The 27,182-nt window shown below is 38.2% G+C and overlaps 1 protein-coding gene across 3 annotated transcripts in view; it reads right to left on the reverse strand.

Moving 5' to 3' along the window:
* The window catches only part of DCAF1 (DDB1 and CUL4 associated factor 1), a 74,759-nt gene that overhangs the window by 30,834 nt on the left and 16,743 nt on the right, over nucleotides 1–27,182 (reverse strand). For all 3 annotated transcript variants that reach the window (XR_005988820.1, XR_005988821.1, XM_041761067.1), the window contains exons 5-15: nucleotides 24,718–24,831; nucleotides 17,692–17,829; nucleotides 15,679–16,191; nucleotides 15,274–15,375; nucleotides 10,941–11,099; nucleotides 9,027–9,206; nucleotides 7,750–7,959; nucleotides 6,920–7,089; nucleotides 3,460–3,584; nucleotides 1,256–2,519; nucleotides 419–617 (exon numbers count right to left, since the gene is read on the reverse strand). Coding sequence is in view for 1 of the 3 variants with exons in the window: in XM_041761067.1 (XP_041617001.1) it covers nucleotides 419–617; nucleotides 1,256–2,519; nucleotides 3,460–3,584; nucleotides 6,920–7,089; nucleotides 7,750–7,959; nucleotides 9,027–9,206; nucleotides 10,941–11,099; nucleotides 15,274–15,375; nucleotides 15,679–16,191; nucleotides 17,692–17,829; nucleotides 24,718–24,831 (3,174 nt within the window). In the remaining 2 variants the exon portion in view is untranslated. The remainder of the gene's footprint in view (nucleotides 1–418; nucleotides 618–1,255; nucleotides 2,520–3,459; nucleotides 3,585–6,919; nucleotides 7,090–7,749; nucleotides 7,960–9,026; nucleotides 9,207–10,940; nucleotides 11,100–15,273; nucleotides 15,376–15,678; nucleotides 16,192–17,691; nucleotides 17,830–24,717; nucleotides 24,832–27,182) is intronic.

The raw sequence follows: 27,182 nt of genomic DNA on the forward strand, positions 1-27,182 counted from the left end.
CAGAATAATACTAATAAACCAGGACCCACTAGGATCCTATAATGTTTTCCTAAAAACAGTACTTTGAGATTTCTTCCTAATACAAAAAGAAAACTTCTGTGATCATAGTTAATAGACTGTTTCCATCTGAGGCAAATAAAAAAAAAAATTTTTTTTTTCACATTCACACACAGCTCCCCCTCTTAGAAGAGGACTGGTAAACTTTCACTTGAAGGGCTTTGTGAGCCATATGTCTGTGTCACAGCTACTCAACTCTGCCATTGTAGCACAGTTGCAGCTACAGACCGTATATAAATGGATAAGCATGGCTATGTTCCAATAAAAGTTTATATACAAATAAAGAGCCAGCCTACAAGCCCACAGCTCACCAACCCACCTTAGAAGAATGACCTAGAACAACCTAAGAAGGGATCCTTACTCTGGAAGGTTCAAGATGTGTGATAGCCGAGTTGTGACAGTTATAGCTGGCCTCCTCCTGTCCACTAAACACATTGTAGAGCTTCAATTGCCCAGTGCAGGTGCCAAGCATCAGGAACCGCTCCCGTGCTGAAAATGCACAACAAGTGAAGCCACTCTCATCTTCATTGGCTTCCCTGAATACCGAAATTGGACGGAACCTAAGAAAAAAAAAAAGAAAGAAAAGAAAGAAAAGAAAGAAAAGAAAGAAAGAAAAGAAAGAAAGAAAGAAAGAAAGAATCAGAAACAAAGAATGCACAAGGACTCCAAAAAATAAAACTTTGCTAGAAGTCTGAAAGAACAAACAAAACACATATGTTTCAAATTCTTCCAAAACATCACAGTGACGTTCAGTGGTTCATTTGCATTTTAAGTGAGAGAAAAGGACCTCTACTTACAAATTTTAACAAAAATCCCCATGTTTAAACCTTGCGATTCCATCATCTTATGTGAAATTTGTGAAGGATCAGAGTAGGAAACAACTTGCACCAATTAAAAAAAAAAAAGTTTGGGAGTCTAGTTAGGCACACCATGGTGCATGGGTTCTAGAAAACAGAAGAGTTATAACAAGAACACAGAGTATCCTAACAATATACAACAATCACACAAAGAACCCACGGTTGACAAAAGGGGGTATAGTCACATTACTCATGTATTCACACAAGGAGATAATCATTGGAATTTCAGGCCAACAAATAGTCTGGCATTCTGGATTCATCATTCTATACTAGTATCACCCATACACTTTGTTTTAAATAGAAGAATCATTCCATTTCCCAGGGAGGTGGCCTCTCCTTACCTGCTAAAGATAAGGTGCCTATCAAAGCACCCTCCATCCACCCCTCCATACTTTGGAAATGATGCCCTGCGGTTTAGCCTTGAGGTAAAGTTTATTGGCGCTTGCCGCCTCTGTTTTGGCTCAGGACATTGATGAGGAGTAAAGAGAGAGAAAGGTGGGCAGGTGGCAACCGGGTTCTTGCATCGAGCATGTTGCTCTCTAAGATATTCTGTGATGATACTGTCCAGCGTAGGTGGGGACGGAAGATGTCTGTCCAATTGCTTTTTTATGGCTGGGCTTTGGCTGTAGGCGCCATGGTCCGACTTCTGCCGCAACACTCTGATTTTCCTGCCATTGCAGGGTGATGGCCTCTCTCTGATAAAACTGATCCTACCAATCAAGGGGGAACTGCCTGCATAAGATGGGCCAGGCAAAGCTAGAGAACTCTGGGGGGGCCGTGGCTGAGGATGGGCAGTGGGAGCAGGAGGGGCAGAGGCACCCACAGGAGCATGGCTGCCCAGTCGAGTTGCAATGCCATTGGCCATGCGAGGGGTTCGGGGAAGAGAGACAGGAGAAGCAGCAGCAGTGACTGGGGTAAAGGCAGAAGAATGAGAGGCAGCAGTCATAGGCAAGTCAGCCTCTTTCGTCAGCACAGTTGCTGTCTCCCCAAGCCCTTTAGAAATGAGATGGTTTCGTATCAACAGAAGCAGTTCTTTCTCAGGGAAGGAAATCCTCGATTGGGCAACAACATCTGCTTTCTGCAGTCGTGCCAGAGACACATCAGTGCCAATGAGAAGTGGCTTTCCTGATACTCGTTCAATGAGCTCAGCAGCATACTTGCAGAACTTGACATGGTCACTGCGCTTGTCCTGCAGAACAGGCTCCTTCATCAGCTGCTGAATCTGGCAGCTGCTGAAAAGAGGCAGTTTGCTGATGATCTGCCGCACGGTGCTACTGCGTGATAGGCCCACTAGGGCCTTGCAGGCCAGAGCCCTTATCTGGTCTGCATCAGTGATGGGCATCTTGATGGACAGTAAGGACAGGAGCACCTTGATGCCATTGTTGGACTGGACCACATTCCACATCTTGGCCAGGGTGTGCTCGCTGCTTTTGGGAGTCTGAGGCAGCTTTCTCCGAGGAGTCCCAGAGATGAATTTGCCAATACTGGAAATTCGGTTATCCGGGCCACACACACAATTGATAATAATCTGAAGTGCTGACTTCTGAATTTCAGCATCATGGATAAAGAACTCACCCTCAGCCACTCCCAAAATAATGCTGATACCTATGGAGTAGAAATACAAAACATTTCATATTGTTCCTCATAAAACTAACAAGCAACTTCAATGACTGTTCCAGAGTCAAAATTCAGACTTCCATTCATGTTGTTCCACTTAAAACTACCACACTGTTGTATTAAGGTACAAGAATTTTTTGAATAAAATGCAATCAGTTCTACTACAATATATCTTCATGACGCAATACATCATATGCAGTTGTTAAATAAGGGAATGATGTCAGTATTATGTGAAAGTCATCAAGGGTTATGTGCAATTTTTCCTGGGTAAGGGGAACAAAAATAGGAGGAATAAATTAAAACCTTTAGCAAAAAAGGGAAGAGCCCTCAGCCTGGATGCCACAGTGGCATCAGGAACCCCTTTTGCTACATATGAAGAAAGGTAAAAACAAATAGCTGCATCTCAGGCTTTCTCCCCAAAGTGGTACACCCAAGACTCACAACCAGTCACACCACTCTGCATGCTCACCTTAGCAAGAGCCTTTACCAGCCCTTCTCTTAATAAAGTATATTTCAAAAAACTGTATTTTCCTTTTGTTCTTGTGTATGATTGCTTTTGTCCATTCTGAGCTGCTTGCCAATTACGGATTTTGTTAGAGCTCAGATTATGAAGTAGTTTTAAGTTTTTTACTGTCTGTCCCAACCCATTTTTCCCACAAACTTTATTTTTAGCACAAGACTCTACAATGTACAAGGTTTTCAAGAATGAACATGTACCATCATAGCACATGTACTACTCAGAAAACCTGAGTTCACTAACATAACTTCCCTTAAATAAAAGTGTATGGCACAACATAGATGGGACAACGCACCCTCCACTACTACCTTCTGTTCTAATGTTGTAAATTAAGTAAACAAACATGGCCAGAATAGCAAACAAAAACAAATCCAGACCAAGCAATCACAAAAATGGAAAGGTACAACCTACCTACAGTGGAGACAGTAGAGCCAGCCTCATCCAGCACATCCACTGATTCTGCCAACTGGAGCTGGATTTTTGGCACAACAGTGAGAATAGCCAGGACATCCAAAGCAAAGCGTACAGTGTCATTCCTGGACAGGAAAAACAATTACTCAAATAGAAACTAGGATACAGCCAAAAGAAACAAGAGTTAAAAAAGAGAGAGATACACAATGGATCAGAACTACTACCTGTGTGGCTCTGTCCCTAGACATGACATCAAGAGAGGATTGGTAAGTCACCATGACATTACTTCCAAAACAATGAGAATGGAATTTTCACCACTCACGCTGCTAAGATTAAAAACAAAGGATAAGGGATCCCTGGGTGGCGCAGCGGTTTGGCGCCTGCCTTTGGCCCAGGGCGCGATCCTGGAGACCCGGGATCGAATCCCACATCAGGCTCCCGGTGCATGGAGCCTGCTTCTCCCTCTGCCTGTGTCTCTGCCTCTCTCTCTCTCTCTCTGTGACTATCATAAATAAATAAAAAAAAAAATTAAAAAAAAAAAAAAAAAAAACAAAGGATAATCCCCGATGCTGGTAAGGATGTATAAAGACAAATGCTCTCTCAAACTTTTGGTGGAAGTAGAAATAGGACCCTCTTTTGAGAAAATAATCTAGAAATAGGAAACAAGATTCTTAAAATGTGCATAAACTTTGGTCCAGGAAATTTCACCTGGAGGAATCTGTCCTAAGGAAATAATCAAAAGTACAAACAAGCATTTAGGTGTTAAGATGTCCATTACCCCATCATTTAAAATAACAAAAGAGGGATCCCTGGGTGGCGCAGCGGTTTGGCGCCTGCCTTTGGCCCAGGGCACGATCCTGGAGACCCAGGATCGAATCCCACATCGGGCTCCCGGTGCATGGAGCCTGCTTCTCCCTCTGCCTGTGTCTCTGCCTCTCTCTCTCTCTCTGTGACTATCATAAATAAATAAAAATTAAAAAAAAAATAAAATAAAATAAAAAAAATAAATAAAATAACAAAAGAATTAGAAAATCTAAAAGACAATAGGAATACATGGGTGTCAAATTATGGTACATTCATATGAACTACTCTGCACTGCAGACAGTTGTTTTCAAAGAACTCTAAAGGACAAAGGGAAAGGCTAAAATATAACATTAATGAAATGGAGAACATAAGATAATATTTTATGTCTGACATTACCAGTTATTGAAAAAAAGGTAGAGAAATGAAAACTCCCATATCCTGCTGGTGAGAGATGAAAATGGTATGCAACACCTACTAAAGATGAAATGCAGGAGCCCTATAATCCAGACTACATACATCATATCCTCAAAGAAACTCCAAAAAGAGGTTTGTGGTACCATTCACATGACAGCAAAAAAGAAGTAACGAGCGCTAAATACCCATCAATAGGATCATAAACTAATATAGAAATACAAGAGTTCAAATAAATATCACACATAAATCTCAAACATAGGGTGAAAAAAGCAAGTTGCAAAAGATACATGCAGGATAATATATGTTAAAAAAACAAAGAAGTATTACATTACTGTTTACATACACACACATACATATAAAAACATGAAAAAAAATGGAGAGAATGCACTTCATAAGATTGGTCACTATGGGAAGGCAGAAAAAGGAACTGAGAAAGAATAATGCCACCACATGCCAACCCTGGGCACTAAGTAGTTGTTTTATTGGTCTCTGTACCTTTTTATATTTTTAATTATTTCATAAAAAAGATGAATTTGGTTAAATGCTATATTCTCAATTACGTATATTTACATACATTATAGAAAAAAGACTGGAGAAATTAACAGTGGCTAAGAATAATTTTCTAAGGATCTGTATATTCTAAACAAACGTACTTAATTTTATTTCTAAAAATAAACTTTTACAGTATGTATTCTCAATATATTTACATTTCTATGGATTTACCACTCAAAAAATGTTTTTATAATCTTCCTAGTTCTCTTTAGAGCTTTCATCATCTTTTCAACAACATTTAAGTACTTATAATAACCTACTTTAATATTTTAAAACAATGGTTCACAAAGTGTGGTTAGGGGACCCCAGGGTTCTCTGAGGCCCTTTCAGAAAGTCCTTTGATGCAAAACTATTTTCATAATAACACCAAGATATTATACTTTCTCACTCTTATTCTCTTACAGGCAGATAGATACTGGAGCTTTCCAGAGGCTGTCATGTGTGATGTCACGAAAGAGTAAATACAGAGGCAGATATGAAGTATTAAGTAGATATTTAAATATTAAGTAGATAGAGCCATACTCTATTCAACTCTGCTGAAATTATCGGATTTTATTATGGAAATTTTTCATAAAAAATGCTAATTGATGTCATTAACTCAGATTTTTTTTTTTTTCATTAACTCAGATTTTTAAGTAAATTCATAAGTATTTTTACACTTTTTCAGTTTTATTTTTAAAATGTTAACTATCAATAGATTTTAACACAAAAACAAAAACTCTTTGAGGTTCTCAATATTTTTTAATAAAAGGGTCTTGAGACCAAAAAGTTTGAAATGGCTGCTGCAAAAAGTTATCTCCTCAAGATTTGATATCCTGACATTTCTCAAACAAGCCATATGCACCCTAAATAAGCCTGTCTTGTCTTTAATAGCAATGGCTGGGTAGGGAAAAAAAGTAAAGAGCCACTCTTTATGAACTGTTATCTTCTCTTCAGATTCTATCTTTTCCAAAATATAGTTTTCATTCTTTTACATCATCCTCAAATAGAAGCCACCCAAGCTCCTAATTCTATCAGCTGTCCTTTTCTGAGCCTCTTCCTGTTTTGCACCAATGAATCTTAACTGAATCGTGAAAATCATTAACAAAAGCACAAAATACAGTTTTATGTGAGAGGAAGATAAACATTACATGTGGCTGTCAAACAGTAGAGAGATATTTACAGTCTAAGTACCAAAAAATACTAGATTGCAGTCTCAAGATAGGACTTCAACCCTACCTCTGTAGCTGTGTAAATTATACAGCTTCTTTGAGAGTAGAGATGTTGATCTCTGCATATCATGCAGTATTCATCATCAGAACCATAAACATAAACAAGTATTCTTTAAATTAAAAATATTATCCTCCTGGGGCGCCTGGGTGGCTTCAGTTAGTTAAACATCTGCCTTCAGCTCAGGGCATGATCTGGGATCCTGGGATCAGGCTCCCATGTTAGTCTCCCTGCTCGGCAGGGAGTCCCTGCTTCTCCCTCTCCCCACCTGCTCGCTCGTGTTCTCTCTGCTCTCTCAAATAAATGAAATCTTTAAAAAACATATGGATATTATCATCCTTACTCTAATTTCTCAAATTCACACCCAAAATTTCACTTCAGTTCAACAAAGGTTTGCTAAGCATACACTATATTCAAACCAACATCAACTATACCAAAAAAGCAAAATCCAATTTAATTTAAAACCTTTCCCTAATCCCACCTTGCATAATAGGTCTTCCAATTGCAGGCAATTGAAATAAGCTGCAACAAGAGTTGAACACAAGAAAGTTTGAGGAAGACTTCAGCTGGTTCCCAATACAGTTGCGCTGGGCCATACTCTATCAAAAACTCCATCATTTCCACAATCTGTTCATGAGTATATGAACATGCCTATAAGGAAATATACATATTATTAAGGAATTCTATCACCTGCCTGCTACCTTCTCCATCATAGCTCAATGGCCAACAAGTTTTAATAAAGCTAAGTAATAAGAGCTTTCGAATTCCACATATGAGTCAATAGCTCACAAATATAAAACAAATATTGTTTCACCTTTTATTTATAACCAGACTCACAATACATTTTGCCCAAAAAGTTAACAAAACATTCAACATGTTGATGCATGTTTTACAGCTAAAGAAGCACCACATAAAATAATTGGTCTGTTTTCAATATGTGATTTTTGTAACATGCAGATATTAATCTTCACTCTAAAACACAGCAAGTTAAAAAATGACAGAGAAGTGGAGTAACAGATGTACCATTTCAGGAAAAAAATTCCACAAAGGAGGTAGGATATCTAGTACTTTTCATAAAAGAAAGCCCTTTTATACACACCTCAGTTCATCTTTTAGTTCTAATATCCCAGAGAAGTAGCAACCTAGAACTGGGAGCAAAACAAGTCCCTGGTACACCCATTTTCACATGTTCTGCCTCCAAAGGGCATGTATACACCAACAATGGATATGCCATACTGATCTGAATGACTTTCAAGACTAAGATTCTATGGAGAGCTAACAATTTTTCCTTTTAAGACAAGGTCCTCTCACCTTGTACGGGGGCTGAGGATGGACAAGAATGCCACCCTCAGTTCTCTGAAGGGACTGCTTCACTTGTTCCAATTTAATGGCCAGGTGGGCCTCAAAGTACTTGCGCAAGGCCATGCAAGTGTGTTTCCCAGTCTGGCGGCTGGCAAATATTTCATCATCACTCAGAAGTGCACCCTGGTCTTCCAAATTTAGAATCTCCAAAGTACTAATCTATTAAGAAAGAGACAAAATAGGGCAAAAGAGGAGGAAAGGAAAAACAGAGAAAAAAGTAAAAGGAAGAAAAAGATTACAGTAAAATTTTATGCTCAACAACACTGACAAACATCAAAGTTTATCCATACAACATGCTAAGAGTAGCCATATGAAAGCAAAACAGCTTTTAAAAATAAAGTTATTAAAAATAATAATAAAAAATAAAGTTATTGAAAAATTATATAGCTTGGGGTGTGTGGGTGGCTCAGTTGGTTAAATCATCCGACTCATAGTTTCGTCTCAAGTCATGATCTCGTGGGTTATGAGACTGAGCCCCATGTAGGGCTCTGTTGCTCAGCAGGAAGTCCAGTTGGGATTCTCTCTCTCCCTGTCCCTCCCACACCTTGCTTGGGCACATGCATTCTCTAAAATAAATTAATTTAAGAAAAAAGAAAAATTACATAGCTTTTTTTTTTTTTTTAAGATTTTGTTTATTTAAGAGACACAGAGAGAGAGAGGCAGAGACATAGACAAAGGGAGAAGCAGGCTCCTCACAGGGAGCCCGATGCAGGACTCGATCCCCAGACCCCAGGATCATGCTCTAGCTGAAAGCAGACACTCAGCCACTGAGCCACCCACCTGTCCCAAAATTACATAGCTCTTAAACATGTTGAAAGACATCCAGGTACATAGCCATTGCTTTTAAGAAGATCAAGATTATAGACACAAATCCCCTTATGAAATTACTATATTCAAGACATGTCTTTTAGCACAGAGTTCTCTAACCACTTAAGAGGAAGAGAAATTTGTGACTGTAGAGAGGAAAAAGACTTCATTCACAGAGAATAACAGCAAAATTCCTCCAGTCAAAAGCTTCCTCTCAGGGTACCTGGCTGGCTCAGTTGGTGGAACATGACTCTTGAATTCAAGTCCCACGTTGGGCGTAGATTACTTAAAAATTAAATCTTTAAAAAAAAAAAAAAAAAAAGGAAAGAAAAAAGCTTCCTCCCTTCAACACTGCTGAAAGATAGTGAAGAGAAGTTGGAGCCCTACTCCTCACTTTGAGGAGCCATCGAGAACCTCACCAAATTCACCAGACGACGAAGACCATCATAGCGGTCAAAGAGCTCCAACACGGCCCGGAAAGAGAAGCAAATTGAGAAAAACATGGTAGCATGGCAGCATCCTGAGGCATGAGAACATTCCATTAACCACAGGGTATAGTTCACCACATCAGACAGAACATTGTGGGGATGCATACAAACCTGCAAACAATAAACAAAACATAATTTTTAAAAATTTCAGGCAAAGGAACCTTCAAAAGAGATGAAAAATTCATCAGTGTAGTGAGTATCTTTGCAGTGTATAAATATCTTTGCAGAATGCAATGATCATTATTAATCCAGTCATTCTGAGTTTAAAGCTTAAGTTACAAATGAAATTCTGTAACAATCTATTCCAAACCTGAAAACCTAAATTTAGATACATACTTAAATCTGAGCTGTATTTACTGAGTGCCAAATTTTGCAAATATTAACATCCTTTAATGCTCACAGTGCTCAGTTCCATAGGTATTAGGATTGCCCCTTAAAAGGTAAGAAAGAGGGGCATCTGGGTGTCTCAATAGTTTAAGCGTCTGCTGTTGGCTCAGGTCATGACCCCAGGGTCCTGGATTGAGCCACGTGTTGGGCTCCCTGCTCAATGGGGAGTCTGCTTCTCTTCCTTTTGCCCCTACCCTACTTGTGCTGTCTCTCTCTCTCAAATAAATATCTTAAAAAAAAAAAAAAAAGAGAGAGAGAGAGAGAGAGAGAGAGAAAGAAGTTCAAAGAGATAAAGGACTTCCCCAGGGTGATAAAAGTGACCAAGCCTTCTGATACTAAAGTCTACAAGTTTGTTATCCAACCACTCAAATTCATTTCACACATTTGATGTCTCTTATAGATGGATGAATTCTACAGCATTACCCAGGTTTGCTTTTTTTAATCTTAGCCATAATTAATTTTGTATATACACCCACAGATTGATTAGGTTACTACTCTCAAAGAGACTACATATCTTTGCATAATGCTGATCTCGAGGGAAAAAAATTAAAACTAAAACATTACCTTTTAATACATATGCAAAGATGAATCAAGCCATAGCCCAAGAATTTACCAACTTCACTCTACCAGCAAAGCCACACCACATAGAATATTAGAAAAATATTCCAAGCATAAAAATGATAAAAGCCTCCCCAAGTGTGTCTAAGGACCCATTATTTTTCAAATATAACTTAATAATATTTTTTTAATCACTAAATAAAAAAGTCTTAACTGGAAAAACTGAAGAACCAGATGGGGAACCTCTGGAGCCCCAAAAACAACTGGAATTATTTTATTATCTCCAGCACCCAATATTTGATAACATACACAAAGTCTTATCTACTGTTTTTATAACAGGTTGACTCAAAATCCAAAATAAAACTCCATGAGGGAGGTACTCCTGAAGAGAGCCCCAAAACTAATATTAATTCAACAGAAATGGCATAAACTAAATAAAGCCCTGAGACTCTAATCCATCTTGCTTGTTTTTATTCAGAAGTCAGGAAAATCAAACTTTTGCAAACAATTTTACATTTTAGAATGCTTTCTAAAGGTCATATATTCATGCTCTTTGCTTCTTTCATTAAAATTTACTCCAAGGGGCACCTGGGTGGCTCAGTCAGATGAGCGTCCAACTCTTGGTTTCAGCTTAGGTTGTGATCTCAGGATCCTGAAATTGAGCCCCACAGCAGGTTCCATGCTCAGCAGGCAGTCTGCTTGAGGATTCTCTCTCCCTCTCCCTCTCCCCCTCTCCTCCTCCCACCCACACTCTCTAAAATAAATGGATAAATCTTTAAAATAATAAAATAAAATTTACTCTAACTATTCATTTTGTCTTACCCAAAAGTCATTCTGTGAATGTGTTAGAGTGACTGCCCGCCCAATTCCATTTCCATACCCTAAATGGACTGGACTTACTCTTTCCATAGCATCCTGGTTGTAGGACAGGTAATACAAGCACATGGATACACCAGTTGCAGCCATAGAAGGACGAGGAATTTCCAGTAATTTCTGTACTCCACCATGTGCAACAAATTCTGTGGCAAACTTGTTATGGAGCAGGAGAGATGCAAGGTGCTAATAAGCAAAAGGGACACATGTTATTGTGGAACAATCTAGAATAATCACAAAATCTCTTCACAAAACATTAAGTCAAACTGCTAAATAGAAGGAATCCCCTGAAGTAGACAACCACTCCCTAAAAACAGAAGTAAAACCAGTATTGCTTAAGGAAAACCAAAAATCCGGGGATCCCTGGGTGGCGCAGCGGTTTAGCGCCTGCCTTTGGCCCAGGGCGCGATCCTGGAGACCCGGAATCAAATCCCACGTCGGTTCCCTGCATGGAGCCTGCTTCTCCCTCTGCCTATGTCTCTGCCTCTGTGTGTGTGTGTGTGTGTGTGTGTGTGTGTGTGTGTGTGACTATCATGAATAAATAAATAAAATCTTTAAAAAAAAAAAGGAAAACCAAAAATCCTAAATTAATTAATTAAAATAAAGTAAAAGATTTTAAAAAAGGAAAGCCAAAAATCCAAAAAAACTCTAAGATTTTATAATATTCCCTTCTAACATCAAAGGTTTTCATAAGAGTGAAAAACAAGATATGAAAGATACTGCTATAAAAAAATGGCATAATCCCATAACCATTTTATTACATAGCTTCCCTAAAGGATTTTTAACCTTCCCATTTAAATCCTTCTAACATGGGATCCCTGGGTGGCGCAGCAGTTTGGCGCCTGCCTTTGGCCCAGGACGCGATCCTGGGGACCCAGGATCAAATCCCATGTCGGGCTCCCGGTGCATGGAGCCTGCTTCTCCCTCTGCCTGTGTCTCTGCCTCTCTCTCTCTCTCTGTGTGACTATCATAAATAAATAAATAAATAAATTTTTAAAAATATTATAGATTTAAAAAAAATAAAAAAATAAAAATAAATCCTAACATAATCAGTTCTATGTTTTAGTTTTGGCTCGGTCACGGATTCATCATCTAATAAAATAACAAACTTTGTCTTCTTTTATACTGATTCTCAATATATATGACCCCACATACCATCTTCAACAAATTACCAAAACTAGTAAAATTCTTTAAACTTATCAGAATACACCTTATATTGACCTTTAAAAGTTGGCACCTGGGTGGCTCCATAGGTTAAGTGGTGACTCTTGATTTTGGCTCAGGTTGTGATCTCAGACTTTTGTGGGATCAAGCCCCTAATCTGCCTCCCTACTCAGTGGGGAGTCTGCTTCTCTCCTTCTCTCTGCCCCTCTCCCTGCTCTGTCTCTCAAATAAATAAATAAATCTTAAAAAAAAAAAAGTTTGTTATCTTTAAAACTTTGTTAACTTCCTGTTCAATAACCACTAGCTTCTCCACTGGACCCGATCTTCGGGGTCAATTTTAAAGGCAGGAAGTATAATGCTAAGCAGCAGGCTACTTGATGACTGAACCTAGGCGAACGTGGACAGCGCCTCAGAAGAACTAGAGCTCCCCCTCCTGTTTCTCCTACCAAGGTGTCTTCTGGGTGGTGACAAGTTGCACAAGTGCAGACAACACAAATTGGCAAGTCCATAATTTGATACAAATCTTGCCAATGGCTAAAAAAGACAGGCATGTATCCTCTTCTGAAGTTCTCTCAACATCCATATTCAAATTAATCCTTATATGTAATTCAAATCCCTTCCCTCTCTAGTCTTTTTGTCTGTTAAACAAATCCATCTCCCAAGAAGTAGCTAAACCACATATGGTTCCCCTCCTACCCTTAGGCCACTGAATGTATAGTCTTTCATATGTCTGCCACTACCATAAAGTGGCAATTTCACTGCCAGGATGGGTAGGTGGGAAAACAGAATAAGCAGGCTCACCCTTTACACCAATACAAGGCTTATGTGCTTGCTTCAGCAGCACATATACCAATACAAAGCCTATAACCTAGATCACTAGTGTAAACAGAGATTCTATTTTCAGTCCTTATGATGTGTCTCCATATAAGGACTGGTTCAAATTACTCTTTTAATCCATTTTGCTTCTACTAATTTCAATACCTGTCCCTCCTCCTATACAACTGAATTTTCCTTTTGAATAAAAAGTACACCTTTCTATATGTGTGTGTGTATATATATATATATATATATATATATATATATATATATATATATATATATTTTTTTTTTTTTTTTTTTTTTTTAATTCATGAGAGAAACAGAGAGAAAGGCAGAGACATAGGCAGGAGAAGCAGGCTCTCTGCAGAGAGCCTGCTGCAGTACTTGATCCCAGGACTCCAGGGTCATGACCTGAGCAAAGGCAGATGTTCACCCACTGAGCCACCCAGGTGCCCCTCTACATTACTTTTTTAAAGATTTTTTTAAATTAATTAATGTATTTATTTTTAATTTATGAGAAAGAGAACGCACACGCGCCCAAGTAGGAGTATGAGCAGAGTGAGAAAGAGTGGCAAGAATCTCAGACTCCACACCAACCACAGAACCAACATAAGGCTCAATTGAACCAACATAAGACTCAATTCTGAGATCACAACCTGGGCCAAAACCAAGAGCCCAGATGCTCAACTAATTGAGCAACCCAGGGGCCCCATCTACATTACTACTTCTCCATAATAAAGATCTCTTTTGTGATTTTTCCCTATTCACCCTTATTTTATTTTCTTTAATCCTTTATATAACTCTGCATGGAAACAGTTTAATAATGACACCCATTTTAACTCCTCATATGTAACCTATAGAAATAATAACTGCCCAAATCCCCTCTTCTGCTATATCCTATTCAGGACAGAATGCTACACTGGAAAGCAACACCTTTGGAGCAGAGAGAACTCTGACCTCCAGCTTCATCTCATTGTTCAAAGGATAATGAATTTACAAACACACACACACACACACACACACACACACACACCCCACATCCACACACAGGAACCTAAGTAACCCCAGTGTATATCTGTCCTCCTCCAAATTTAAAATTTCTGGGATCTGAAAGACAATTTTCCTCATTTCTATTTCATTTCAAAATTCTGTGGAACAGTCCTTTCCAATATAGTAGTCACTGGCCACGTGCAGCTAATAAAATTAAAATTAAGATAAAAATTCAGTGCCTCAGTGGCACTAGCTACATATTAAGTGCCCATACACCCAGTAGCCACTGTACTGAAAAACAGAGATACAAAAAATTTCCATCATTATTAACACTTCTGTTGGACAGCACAGCTCTGGAATATCAAATATAACGTTGTAGCTTTATTTTTTTTTCTTCAAATTGTAACTTTAAAGAGCCAGAGGGCGCATCACTTCTTTTTCAGAGGTGTTTTCTGGAAACATTTTTTAGGTAGAAGAAACCACCTATTCCTTTGTATCCTATACTTTTTTCCACAACACCTGTAATATCTAAAAGAAATCATAGGCTTACATGACTGTCTCTCTTAACCAAATCATAAAGATTTGATCTATTTATCTTAACATTGTAAACATTCACAGAAAAGCACTCTGTTCATCAGTTACCTGCTTGGTAGAACTATATGACAGCCACAATGTTATTCATTCAACTTCTCTCTCTCCATACAGATTACCTTTATTATCATAGAAAAGTATGGATTTGGTGGGCTAGACTAACCTGCCTTCCCATATTTAATACCTCTGCAACCTAGGAAATCATTTACTTCTACTGAATTCGGGTGGGCCTCTTATTTCTTTACGTCTTTTCTGATTTGTATTTTGTTCAATCTAAATAATCTAACATCACACAGTATGTATAATTACAAATTCAGAAAAAGTGGTGGTGCCTGACAGGGGTAATATTTTAAAAATTAGTAAGACATAAGGTACTACACAGTTTTCCATTCCTATTCAGCAATAATAACTGAGGCCACTCCAAAATCTAGATCCAGTTTCTACATTAATATTCAACCCCCTAGAATTGACCCCTGAATTTCTGTGAAAGCACTTGGTAAGCCTCATGTGTTCTATCTAAATAAGAAATTTTCATTCATTACAATTTTTTCACATCTGGCAATAGAAAGCCCTGAGCAATAAGATCCAGAGATGCCATAGACCAAACACATGGGTAAGATCCATGTCAATAAAATGGTCAGTATCTAATATTTTTAAGAATTTTACCATGAGTGGGGCACCAGGCTGACTCAGTCAATGGAACATGCAACTCTTGATCTCAGGGCTGTGGGTTCAAGCCCCATATTGAGTTGTAGAGACTGTGTAAAAATAAAATCTAAAAGAAAAAGAATTTTACCTTGAGGGCCTCAAACGTAAGCAGGACATCATTCGTCTGTTTCAGGTCAATATAGAACATCATCAGTTCCCGTGATCCAAGCTGCATGAATATGGGAAGTAACTGAAATGAAGACAAAAATAAATCTTAACACTGGCTTTATTTTCACATATTTTCTATTCTGAGTACAAAAAAATTTTAAAAATGAGATACCTCTCCTCTATTCCTTTATGAACATACAAACACACTTTTATCAAAGAGACCTGCATCAGAAGGGACCTAAGACTTTACCAGTAGCATTAGACTTCACCAGTTTAGGGCAAAGCCTTTTTGCATTAGAGTAAAAACATATCAAAGTATAAAATGCTACCATAAATTATCTCAGAAATAAGCACAATAGTCCCAAAGCATGAACAGTAACCTTACCTCCTGATATTCTCCTAGGGGGGTTAAATATTGGAGAATAAGACGCTGCTCAATAGCAGGAGTCATAGGATAAAGGGTATAATTGGTGCCAATCACCCAAGGTGACATTTCTGACCAGCTGCTATTAGACAGCTCAACAAACATGCGATCTGGATCAGAGGTTGAGAAACCCAACTTCTGCTTGGCTTTCCTAAAACTCTCTCTGTCACCCTGTTTTGCTGCCTTGTTTTTTCTCAATCCTCCTTCCTCAGGTTTGGCTGCTGAGTTCACTCTACTACTGGTCTTGTGGCCTGAATCAAGATGAAAAGAGATCTCCATGTCCCCAGAAGCTTCCTCTTGTTCGCCATCCACTACATCTACAGCCATGTCACCATAGTCCATATCCACAGCTTCTTCATCCAGAGGCAAAAGAGGTTCAGAGGAGAGCTTTCGTGGGCTGGGACGCTTGTTTTCTTGCCGTAAAGCCACTTCCTGAAGCTGCAGCTCCCTCAGTCTTCGAAGTACTATTGCCACCTATCAATAGATATTGGAGTAAAAAGCTTTATTTCTCCTGCATCTTAATTTAAAGGATTCTTAATAAATATTCTTATTTCCATTTAAGGAAAACTGAATCTTCAAGGAGTCATCTTAATATCTGGAAATGGTAAAGACTTAATAAATATCTTGACTTTATTTCTATAGTTTGATAAAATAAGCAATAGCTAAAAGTCTCATTCCTCATAAAATGTCCCAGAAAACCTAAACCACATTTACATATCACACATCCTTCACAATTGATCTACCTAGATCAAGCTGGGCTGGACCATCACACCTAATGAGGCAGACACCAGACATATTCATGATTTTTAAAAAGTATCTTTGAAAATAAAACATGAAGGTTTTCTCAAACTTGTACCTGTTATAAATTGTATTGTTAGATACTGCCATCTACATAATTACATGATCTAGTTTTCAAGTTTACCGCTTTTTCACTTTTTCTTTTAAGTACTTATTTTTTGGGACATCTGAGTGGCTCAGCAGTTGAGCGTCTGCCTTCAGCTCAGGGCATGATCCAAGGATCTGGGATTGAGTCCCACATCGGGCTCCGTGTGGGGACCCTGCTTCTCCCTCTGCCTATGTCTCTGCCTCTCTCTCTCTCTCTCTGTGTGTCTCTCATGAATAAACAAATAAATCTAAAAAAAAAAAAAGTACTTATTTTTTTAAGCCAACCCTAAAATGTAGTAGTATGCATAGTTTTTAAAAAAAACAGGGGCGCCTGAGTGGCTCAGTGGGTGAGCATCTGCCTTTGGCTCAAGTTGTGAACCCTGGGTCCTGGGATTGAGCACTGAATCAGACTCCCTGACTGCTTCTCCATCTGCCTATGTCTCTGCCTCTCTTTCTGTGTCTCTTATGAATAAATACGTAGATCTTTAAAAAAAGTTATCTGCAAAAAATGGATGAATAGAAAGAAAGGTGGGTGGATGGGTATACAATAAGTATACTAAAACATTCACAAATAATTTAAGTGGATGTATATAGCTACTATCTGTAAATTCTATTTTGCTATATGCTTAAAAATTTTCATAATGCAAATGTTGGGAAAAGAAAGGGGATGGTACTATTCTTTACCTATTACAAACTATCATGATCCTTGACAAAATGGAAAATGTCTATTTCAAGTTAAAAAAAAAGTAAAATCAGGGACGCCTGGGTAGTTTGGTGGTTGAGCATCTGCCTTTGGCTTGGGTTTGTGATCCCAGGGTCCTGGGATCGAGTCCCACATCGGGCTTACTGCAGGGAGTCTGCTCCCTCTGCCTACATCTCTGCCTCTCTGTCTCTCTCATAAACAAACAAAATCTTTTTTAAAAAAAAGTAAAATCAAAACGTGAAAAATAATCTTCCAATGTCGAAATTATAGCTATACTCCAATACAAAGTAATGAATAAGATCTACCTATTTGAGTTCAGGTAGCAAGAAAAAACTTGTGAATATGCTCCAATCTTATACAGAAAGAAATTCCAACATAATCCTTACCAGCTGTGAATTCTCATCCCTATAATTGGCAGCAATATCTTGATTCTCCATAGCACCTCCTAACAATCCAGTAGAATACGTCCTCAATGGCTGATCAGCCTCTCGGGCCCATTTGAAAAGATTCTCAACGATTCCTTCCTATATAGTAAAGAAAATTAAATAGTACAATTCAGCAAAGATCATTTTCATAAAGATATAAGCAAAGATTTCAGTCTTGTGAAAAAAAAGTTAATAAAATACTTCAATGTTGCTTATAAGATTAAAAAGCACAAGTAAACTAAGTTTCCAAATGATTTAGTTAAAATAGCTATCCATTAGGGCAGTTGGTTAAGTGTCTGCCTTCAGCTCAAGTCATGATCTCAGAGTCCTGGGATTCAGAGCCCCACATCGACTCCCTGCTCAGCAGGGAGTCTGTTTCTCTCTCTCTCTCTCTCTGTCTTTCTCCCTGGCTCTTGCTCTCTCAAATAAATAAATAAAATCTTAAAAAAAAAAAAATAGCTGAGCATCTGTGAAATAGATTCCTACTTAACCATTAAAATTCAAGCTAAAGGTCAATAACCACATAATATAGTCCTACATTAAATGTTTAAGACCCAAAATGTTCAATAATCAAGTACGGAGCACTAAAAATTCTATGTCCTCCTTTGAAATTCACAATGCACAATTAACAATATTAATGAGAAGTCATCCATCAAAGAAGTACTTAACTCCACATATCCCAAACTTATTGTGAAATAATACATGCAAATATATATAATCCAAAGAAAATGAAAATCACCCATGATCTACCACTGAGATTAATAAAAACCTTCCCTATGTCCCTCTTTGTGCCACTCCTATGCTCTCTCCCCAAAGGGTATCTACAGTTACGGAATTTTAACAATTTTCCTATTAAACTTTTGTTAAATGTTTCATGCTTTGAATTATATAAACCCCATGGTACTGTATTTTTCTTCAACTTATTACTCAACATGTTTTTTACATTCACCTATAGTTACATGAAGCTGTCACCCACAGCATTCAACATAAGATAGGCTTTGGACATAACTACTTATTAATTTCTCGGGGCACCTGGGTGGCTTAGCAGTTGAGCATCTGCCTTCACTCAGGTCAGGATCCTGACATCCTAGAGTCGAGTCCTGCATCAGGCTCCCTGTATGGAGCCTGCTTCTCTCTCCCTGTGTTTCTCATGAATAAATAAATTCCAAAAAAAAAAAAAAATCTTTAGGGATGCCTGGGTGGCTCAGCAGTTGGGCATCTGCCTTCATTCGGGTCATGATCTTGGAGTCCAGGACTGAGTCCCGCATCAGGCTCCCTGCGAGGAGCCTGCCTCTGCCTATGTCTCTGCCTCTCTCTCTCAGTCTGTGTCTCTCATGAATAAATAAATAAATATTTTTAAAAAACTTATTAATTTCTTGTATCAACCCTGTATGTTTGGGTAAGTACCTGCAGAAGACAAAACTGAGTCACAATAAGGTTAAGAAATATGAGTGGCAGAAGGGTGTCTGATCCCAAGTAGCGACCTCCAGATGTTCTTCACCTCCATATTTTGCTGCTATTTTATTAGTTTAAGCAACTACAACTATTTTTGTGCAAGCATATCCCTAGGATGAAATCTAAGATCAGAACTGCTAAATCACAGGATATGTATGCGCTCAACTTTACTGAAGGATGCCAAGTTATCTTCCAATGTGACTGCAACAATTCTTATTTCCAACAACAGTTGTCAAAACTTGGCCACTGTCACACTTTTTATTTTCTGCAGTCTGGTGGGTATAAAAACAATATTTCAGAAGGGGAAGTGGGGGGGGGGCGGTTCGGGTAACTGAGTGACAGGCACTGAGGAGGGCACTTGATGGGATGAGCACTGGGCATTATATGCTGGCAAATCAAACTTCAAAAAAAACAATAAAACAAATGGAAAAAAAAACAGTATTGCAGGGACATCTGGGTGACTCAGTCCGTTAAGTGTCTGACTCTTGATTTCGGCTCAGGTCAACAATCTCAGGGTCATGAGATCAAGCTTCGTGTTGGGCTCCATGCTAAGGTGTGGAGCAAGCCTGCTTAAGATTCTCTCTCTTGCCCTCTGTCCCTCCCCCTTCTCGACCCTCACATGCTCTCTCTTTTTTTTTTTTTTTCACATGCTCTCTCTTAAAGAAAAAAAAAGGCGGGCACCCCAGGTGGCTCAGCGGTTTAATGCCACCCTCAACCCAGGGCGTGATCCTGGAGACCCAGGATCGAGTCCCGCAACGGGGTCCCTGCTTGGAGCCTGCTTCTCCCTCTGCCTGTGTCTCTGCCTGTCTCTCTCTCTGTGTCTCTCATGAGTGAATAAATAAAATCTTAAAAAAAAAGAAAAAAAAAAAGAAAAAGAAAAAAAGGCATTGCATTTAATTTTAATTTCCTCATTTATTAATAAGGTTAGGCACAGTTCATGCCTACTGACCATTCAGGCTTCTACTTCTATGAAATACACACCTTTTAAAGGTGTTTTATGATAAAAACAAGTTCTTAATTTTTATGTAATCAGACTTAACAATATTTTCTTTTAAATTTTGATATTTTGTGTATCTTAAACCTTTCCTTAGAGTCATGGAGTCATTATCCCACATATTTCTATATACTTTAACCTCTTCTCAAAAAATTAACACTCTGAAAAATACATTTTGAAAATTTTTATTTTAAAACATTTGACATGGGGATCCCTGGGTGGCGCAGTGGTTTGGAGCCTGCCTTTGGCCCAGGGCGCGATCCTGGAGACCTGGGATCGAATCCCACATCGGGCTCCCGGTGCATGGAGCCTGCTTCTCTCTCTGCCTGTGTCTCTGCCTCTCTCTCTCTCTCTCTCTCTCTCTCTGTGACTATCATAAATAAATAAAAATTTAAAAAAAAATTTTTTTAAATAAATAAATAAAATAAAACATTTGACATGAGGTGAGCTTGGGTGGCTCAGTGGTTGAGCGTCTGCCTTAAGCTCAGGGCATGATCCCAGGTCTGGGATCAAGTCCCATATCAGGCTCCCTGTGAGAAGCCTGCTTCTTCCTCTGCCTATGTCTCGGTCTTTCTCTCTTTATCTTATGAATAAACAAAATCTTTAAAAAAAAAAAAAACATTTGACATGAAAACATATTTACTATTTTAAGTGCCTTTTATTTCCCCTCTTTCCAAACAGTGTTAAGAACTTTAAAATACTAACTCCAATGAGCTCCTTCTATCTACATTTTACTCAGAATTTTTGTCCCTCTTTGTTTATTTGGTCAATACTTCTAGGTTTACAAAAGTACTCTGAAGACATTTTCTACTAGTACCTGGCCTCTACTATTACCTTTGCTGCTGTGGCAAAGTTCACTCTGTTTGATTTTTTGCAGGAATCTTTTTTACTCTGGTTGCTTTTAAGATCGCATCTGTCTTTGGTATTTCTTTATTGGGCTTCCTGAATCTTGAGTGGTCACATCTTCCATTAATTTGTAAAATCCTAGCCTCATCTCCCTGAATATTACCTTTCCCTTTTCTTTCTATTCTCTCCTCCTAAAAATTCCTTTTAGATACACTTGGAACTTTCTAATTCTAGTCTCTATAAATCAACTTCTTGCCTATTTTTCAGCTCTCATTTCTAGGGGCTTTATTATTGGTTATCCTATCAGATCTTCCAGTTTATTAATTCTATCTTTAGCTGAGTCTAAACTTAACTCTAATTCATCTACTAAGTTCTTAAATTCAGTAACTGTTACTTTTTATATCCAGTAGTTCTCTGGTTCCTTTCCCAAATGGCCATTTGTCTCCCACAGTCTTGGACTTTTCTTGAGAGTTGTAATTCTTTTACATTCAATAATTTTGAACCATTTAAACCATTCTTAAGGGTACAATTCAGTGGGATTAAGTACATTCACCATGTTGCATAACCATCACCACTATATTTCCAGAACTTATTATCCCAACAGAAAACTCTATGCTCCACTTTCAATAATGGATAGAACAACCAAACAGAAGATCAGTAAGGAAACAGAGTTGAACACCATAAATCAATTAGACCTAATAGACATATTGAGAATACCCCCATGCAACAAGACCAGAATATACATTCTTCCTAAGTACATGTGGAACAGTTTCCAGGATAGATCATGTTAGGCAACACCATTGGTAATAAATTTTAAAAGTTCTTTTTTTTTTTTTTAAAGATTTTATTTATTTATTCATGAGAGACACAGAGAGAGAGACAGAGACATAGGCAGAGGGAGAAGCAGGATCCATGCAGGGAGGCTGATGTGGGACTCAATTCCAGGACTCTAAAATCATGACCTGGGCCAAAGGGAGGCGCTAAACCCTGAGCCATCCAGGTGTCCCAAAAATAAATGCTTATAAAGAATTTTCTCCAAGGATGCCTGGGTAGCTCAGAGGTTGAGTGTCTGCCTTTGGCTTAGGGCGTGATCCCAGAATCCAGATTGAGTCCCACACTGGGATTCCCACAGAGAGCCTGCTTCTCCCTCTGCCTGTGTCTCTGCCTCTATGTCTCTCATGAATAAATAAATCTTAAAAAAAAAAAAAAAAAAAAAAAAAAAGAATTTTCTCCAATCACAATGGAATGAAGTGAAAAATCAATAACTGGGATGCCTGGTTGGTTCAGAGGTTGAGCGTCTGCCTTTGGCTTAGGGCGTGATCCCAGAGTCCCAGGACTGAGTCCCACATTGGGCTCCCCATGGGAAGCCTGCTTCTCCCTCTGCCTATGTCTCTGCCTCTCTCTGTATGTCTCTCATGAATAAATTAAAAAAAAAAAAAAGATAAAATTTAAAGATATTTTCAGTATCTCAAAGTACAAATTAGCAACTTTATAAAATGGTGGCTAGAAGTAGTAGAATCAATTTAGTGACTTGCAACCACCTCTAAAAAGGAAACAAAACATGAATGCACTACACAAAGAGTAAACAATGTTCAAAAAACTTTTCATACATACAATGTATGTAATGGGTTGCATGTAAAAACATTATGTTTCACAAAGTTTGAGAAACACTGCCCTAAGCAATGCATTTTAACCACAGCTCTGTGAAACACCAGTAGCCAATCTGTCCAAAAATAATGATTTCCAACTCATTAACAAACTATAATTAAATGTTTTTTTAAAGAAATAAAATATTGATTCATATCAAAAAATATGCATAGGATACTTCTGAAAGATAAAGATCATGTAATCCAACAGTAAGGTCTCATAATATCCAAGAAGTTTGTAATCTGTGGGACGCCTGGGTGGCTCAGCAATTGAGCATCTGCTTCCAGCTCAGGGCATGATCCCGTGATCCCAGGATCAAGTCCCACATCAGGCTCCTTGCAGGGAGCCTGCTTCTCCCTCTGCTGTATCTCTACCTCTCTCTCTCTCATGAATAAATAAATAAAATCTTAAAAAAAAAAGACTTTAATCTGTGTTTCTAGGACACTGGATTCAAGGTTATGTTATTTCTTATGATTTTCCTTAATAATTCACTTCTCCCAAAAGAAATTATTCATAAACAAAACTGTTGGGGTACCTGGGTGGCTCATTCATTTGGGCAGCTAACTCTTGATTTCAGCACAGGTCACGATCTCAGGGTAGTGAGATCAGGCCCTACATCAGGCTCCACACACTGGGCATGGAGCCTGCTTGGGTTTCTCTCTCTCCCTCCTCTCCCCACTTCCCCTCTAAAAAAAAAAAGAAAGAAAGAAAAGAAAAAGAAACAAAAGTGTTCTCCAACTGCAGAAAGCTTTATTATTCAAAATATCCCTTAGTGTTTCTGACATCCAAAGGGTATGTACTTCATTCTAAATATACAATGATGAAACTATAAAGGAACCAGAGATGGTTTTCCTACAATGACAACCAGGAAACTTTCCCAAAGCACAGTAAAATCATCTGAAATCTACAAACCTTGCATATGTAAATACATTGCTATAAATGCTTCACTTGTCATTCTGTTTTCAAAAGAATTCATATTAAAATATTTCTGACAAGCATATAGATATTTTTTAGTCTCCCACAATAGTAAACTAATTGGGATTTTTAAATCTAGTCTGTATACAATTGTAGCATTAATTGCAACATTATTCTTGAAAAGCCTTTATGTTATACAATTCTATAATGAAATTTTCTTAAAAGTTAAGTGAAAATCTATTTCCATTTGGTTTATACATTTAGGGCAGCCCAAGTGGCTCAGCGGTTTAGCGCCACCTTCAGCCCAGGGCCTGATCCTGGAGACCCGAGATCAAGTCCCACATTAAGCTCCCTGCATGGAGCCTGCTTCTCCCTCTGCCTGTGTCTCTGCCACACTCTCTCTCATTAATAAATAAATAAAATCTTAAAAAAAGAATGGTTTATACATTTAACTACACTAAGGCTTACAGGCTGTTTCAGAAGATTAAATTTTAATGCCTTTGAAAAAAAAAAGAAAGCCATGTGCAAATTCTTAATGCGGAAAACAAAAATATCTACATTACTTATAAAAGCAGAGTAATTTTTTAATGTTTAAAATATACACACACAGTCATTATCAAATTATCATTTTCTGGTCTTCCTAGTACTTATCCTTATTTGAAATTATCAGTTTATTTGTGTCTGCCTTCCCAGACACATTATGTCAATGTAAGCTCCCATCTTGCTGACAAAATATTACCAACCCCTAGGATAAAACACAGCACAAAATATGTCTTCAAATATTAAGAAATTGTAAATACCACCCAAAAGAAAAAAATAAAAATTAAAAAATAAATACCAAGAAGAAGAGAATGAGCCTCCTCAAAGTAGAAAGTCCTTCCTCACTAAGACAACTCATTAAGAATTAGAGTTTGAATGAGATCATAAAAACATATGACCTTAAGATTTTAAGAAATACTATAGCACCTAAGCAGCATGAAAACAGTTATTCTTAGATTTTTTCTTATTGCTTGATTTCTTACATTTCTACATTATTGTTACATAAATCTATAATATTTTAACAAAGACAAATCAAACAGATCAACATTCAACTTAAAAATAAAATGATGACTTTTCTTTTTAGTAAATACCTTTTCTTGAAAGACAACAGCAGTTTCCAGCCCTGGCATGATGTCCAGTAGGAGTCTGCAAGCTGCAGTGTTTAAAGGGGGCTCACGGCTTGTCATCACATAAGCATTCACCAGCTATAAAAAAAGGAGGAATAATTTTCATCTGAAATTCAACCCAATCATATTAATAAATTCTAATAAAGGGCAGCCCTGGTGGCCCAGCGGTTTAGCACCGCCTTCAGCCCGGGGTGTGATCCTGGAGACCCGGGATCGAGTCCCGTGTCGGGCTCCCTGCATGGAGCCTGCTTCTCCCTCTGCCTGTGTCTCTGCCTCTCTCTCTCTGTGTCTGTCATGAATAAATAAATAAAATCTTTAAAAATAAACAAATAAATAAATAAATAAAATAAGTAAATAAATTATAATAAATCCTTAATATATTCCCATCACTTGCCTCAAGGATATTAAGAACTAACGATTTCTCGTTACACCTTTATTTATTATAAACAGTTACAATCCTGCTGAGCCATGATGGAGTCATATATTATTTCTTCTGCAGCTTTAAAATCAAATCCCCCTACAAAACAACCTATCAACAACCACAGAATTAAAGCTCAAAGAGTATCATTTTTTTAACCCCCTACTCCTTTTCAGAAGGATAAAGTAGGGCAAGATAACCCCCTGCCCATTCCTGACAATGGTGAATAAAAAACTGAACTTTGTACTTACACCATACATACATTTAATATTACACATAAATTCTAATTATATATATAAATGTATTAATGAAACTTTCTTCTTGGCACTCAAATATTACTCAGTCTCTACTACTAAGAGGCACTGTGTTCTGTGCTGGGTATACAACAGTGAATAAGATGCAGTCCCACCATCAAAGGGCTCATAATCCAAAAGAGGTGACAGAAAAACAAATATCATTGAATACAGAATGCTATAGAAGCCTGTAGGAGGCCACACAACCCCTGCAGAGGAATCAAAGAAGACTTTAAAGGAGAAGGGATTCTAAGGCAGACTGTAAAGGAAAAGTAGGAATAGCTAAGGAGTAGGGAGGAGAGGAGAGCCAAAAGGTGACAATTTAAAATTAAGAGAACAAAAAGGCCAGAGAGAAATTGGGTTTGTATTTCAAACTAAGGAACTTAAAATTTATCTTTAGGGCAATGGGAAACCACTAATGGATTGTAAGCAAAATGGTGCCATCACTTTTTGCATTTTAGAAAAATTTCTGGGCTATAAAGTGAATAGGTTGAAGAACAGACAAGATGATAATCAGTTAAGAGGCTATTGTAATAGCCAGGAAATGGTAGTGGTTAAACTAAAGTCTGGCAACAAGGGCAGAAAGAAGTGGAGGAATTTGTGAAGGTTAATAGAATGGGAATGGTAAGACCTGTAAGTTCACTGAATAAGAGAGCTTGGAAAAATAAAGGATAGCTTCTAGCTGGCTACACAAGGACACCATCACTGAGCTAGAAAACAAGAGAAACAGACTGTAGAGCAACAATTAGACATGTGGAATTCAAGGTGCCTGTGGAGAATATCCAGGTGGGAATATTTAGAAGGCTGCTGGAAATAACCTGAGGTACAGAAGAGACACTGATAACTGAGAAATAAATTTAGGAGCTAATACAATACAGACAATAATAATAGCTAATCTTACTGAGTCCTCATGTACCTCATGTACCAGGTTCTGCGTTAAGAACTTTTGTGGGACACCTGGGTGGCTCAACGGTTGAGCATCTGCCTTCAGCTCAGGGTGTGATCCTGGAGTCCCTGGATCGAGTCCCCACATCGGGCTTCCTGCATGGAGCCTGCTTCTCCCTCTGCCTATGTCTCTGCCTTTCTCTCTGTGTCTCTCATGAATAAATTAATTAAATCTTTAAAAAAAAAAAAAAGAACTTTTCATGATTAATTTCATTAAAGACTACAAAAACATTTTTAAGGTAAGATCATCCCTATTTTATAGATTAGGAAAATAAAGCTTGGGATGCCCGGGTGGCTCAGTGGTTGAACATCTTCCTTTGGCTCAGTGCATGACCCTGGAGTCTCGGGATCAAGTCCCACATCAGGCTTCCTGCATGGAGCCTGCTTCTCCCTCTGCCTGTGTCTCTGCCTCTCTCTCTCTGTCTCGAATAAATAAATAAATCTTTTTTAAAAAAAGGAAAATAAAGCTTGGAGAAAATGAAGGTTGTTAGAAGCTTAAGTTGCCCCAAGATCAAACTGTCAGTGAACAGTAGAACTGCATTTAAATCCAAAACACGGACCCCAAAACCCATGCTCTCAAACATCATGCAATTCGGCCTCCCAAAACAAACCTAATAGCTACAACTTACTGAACCATTACTAGGTCTCAGGAGCTGTGAACACTAGAAATAGATATATTTACTTCTCAATAGCTGACTTAGTATCTTTCTCTCCCTCCACATGCCCAATGCACACACCACAGTCTCAGTGCAGAATCATGCCTCATATATTAC

Source organism: Vulpes lagopus, chromosome 7, assembly GCF_018345385.1.
Source record: "Vulpes lagopus strain Blue_001 chromosome 7, ASM1834538v1, whole genome shotgun sequence".
In the NCBI taxonomy this organism is placed as follows: Eukaryota; Metazoa; Chordata; class Mammalia; order Carnivora; family Canidae; genus Vulpes; species Vulpes lagopus.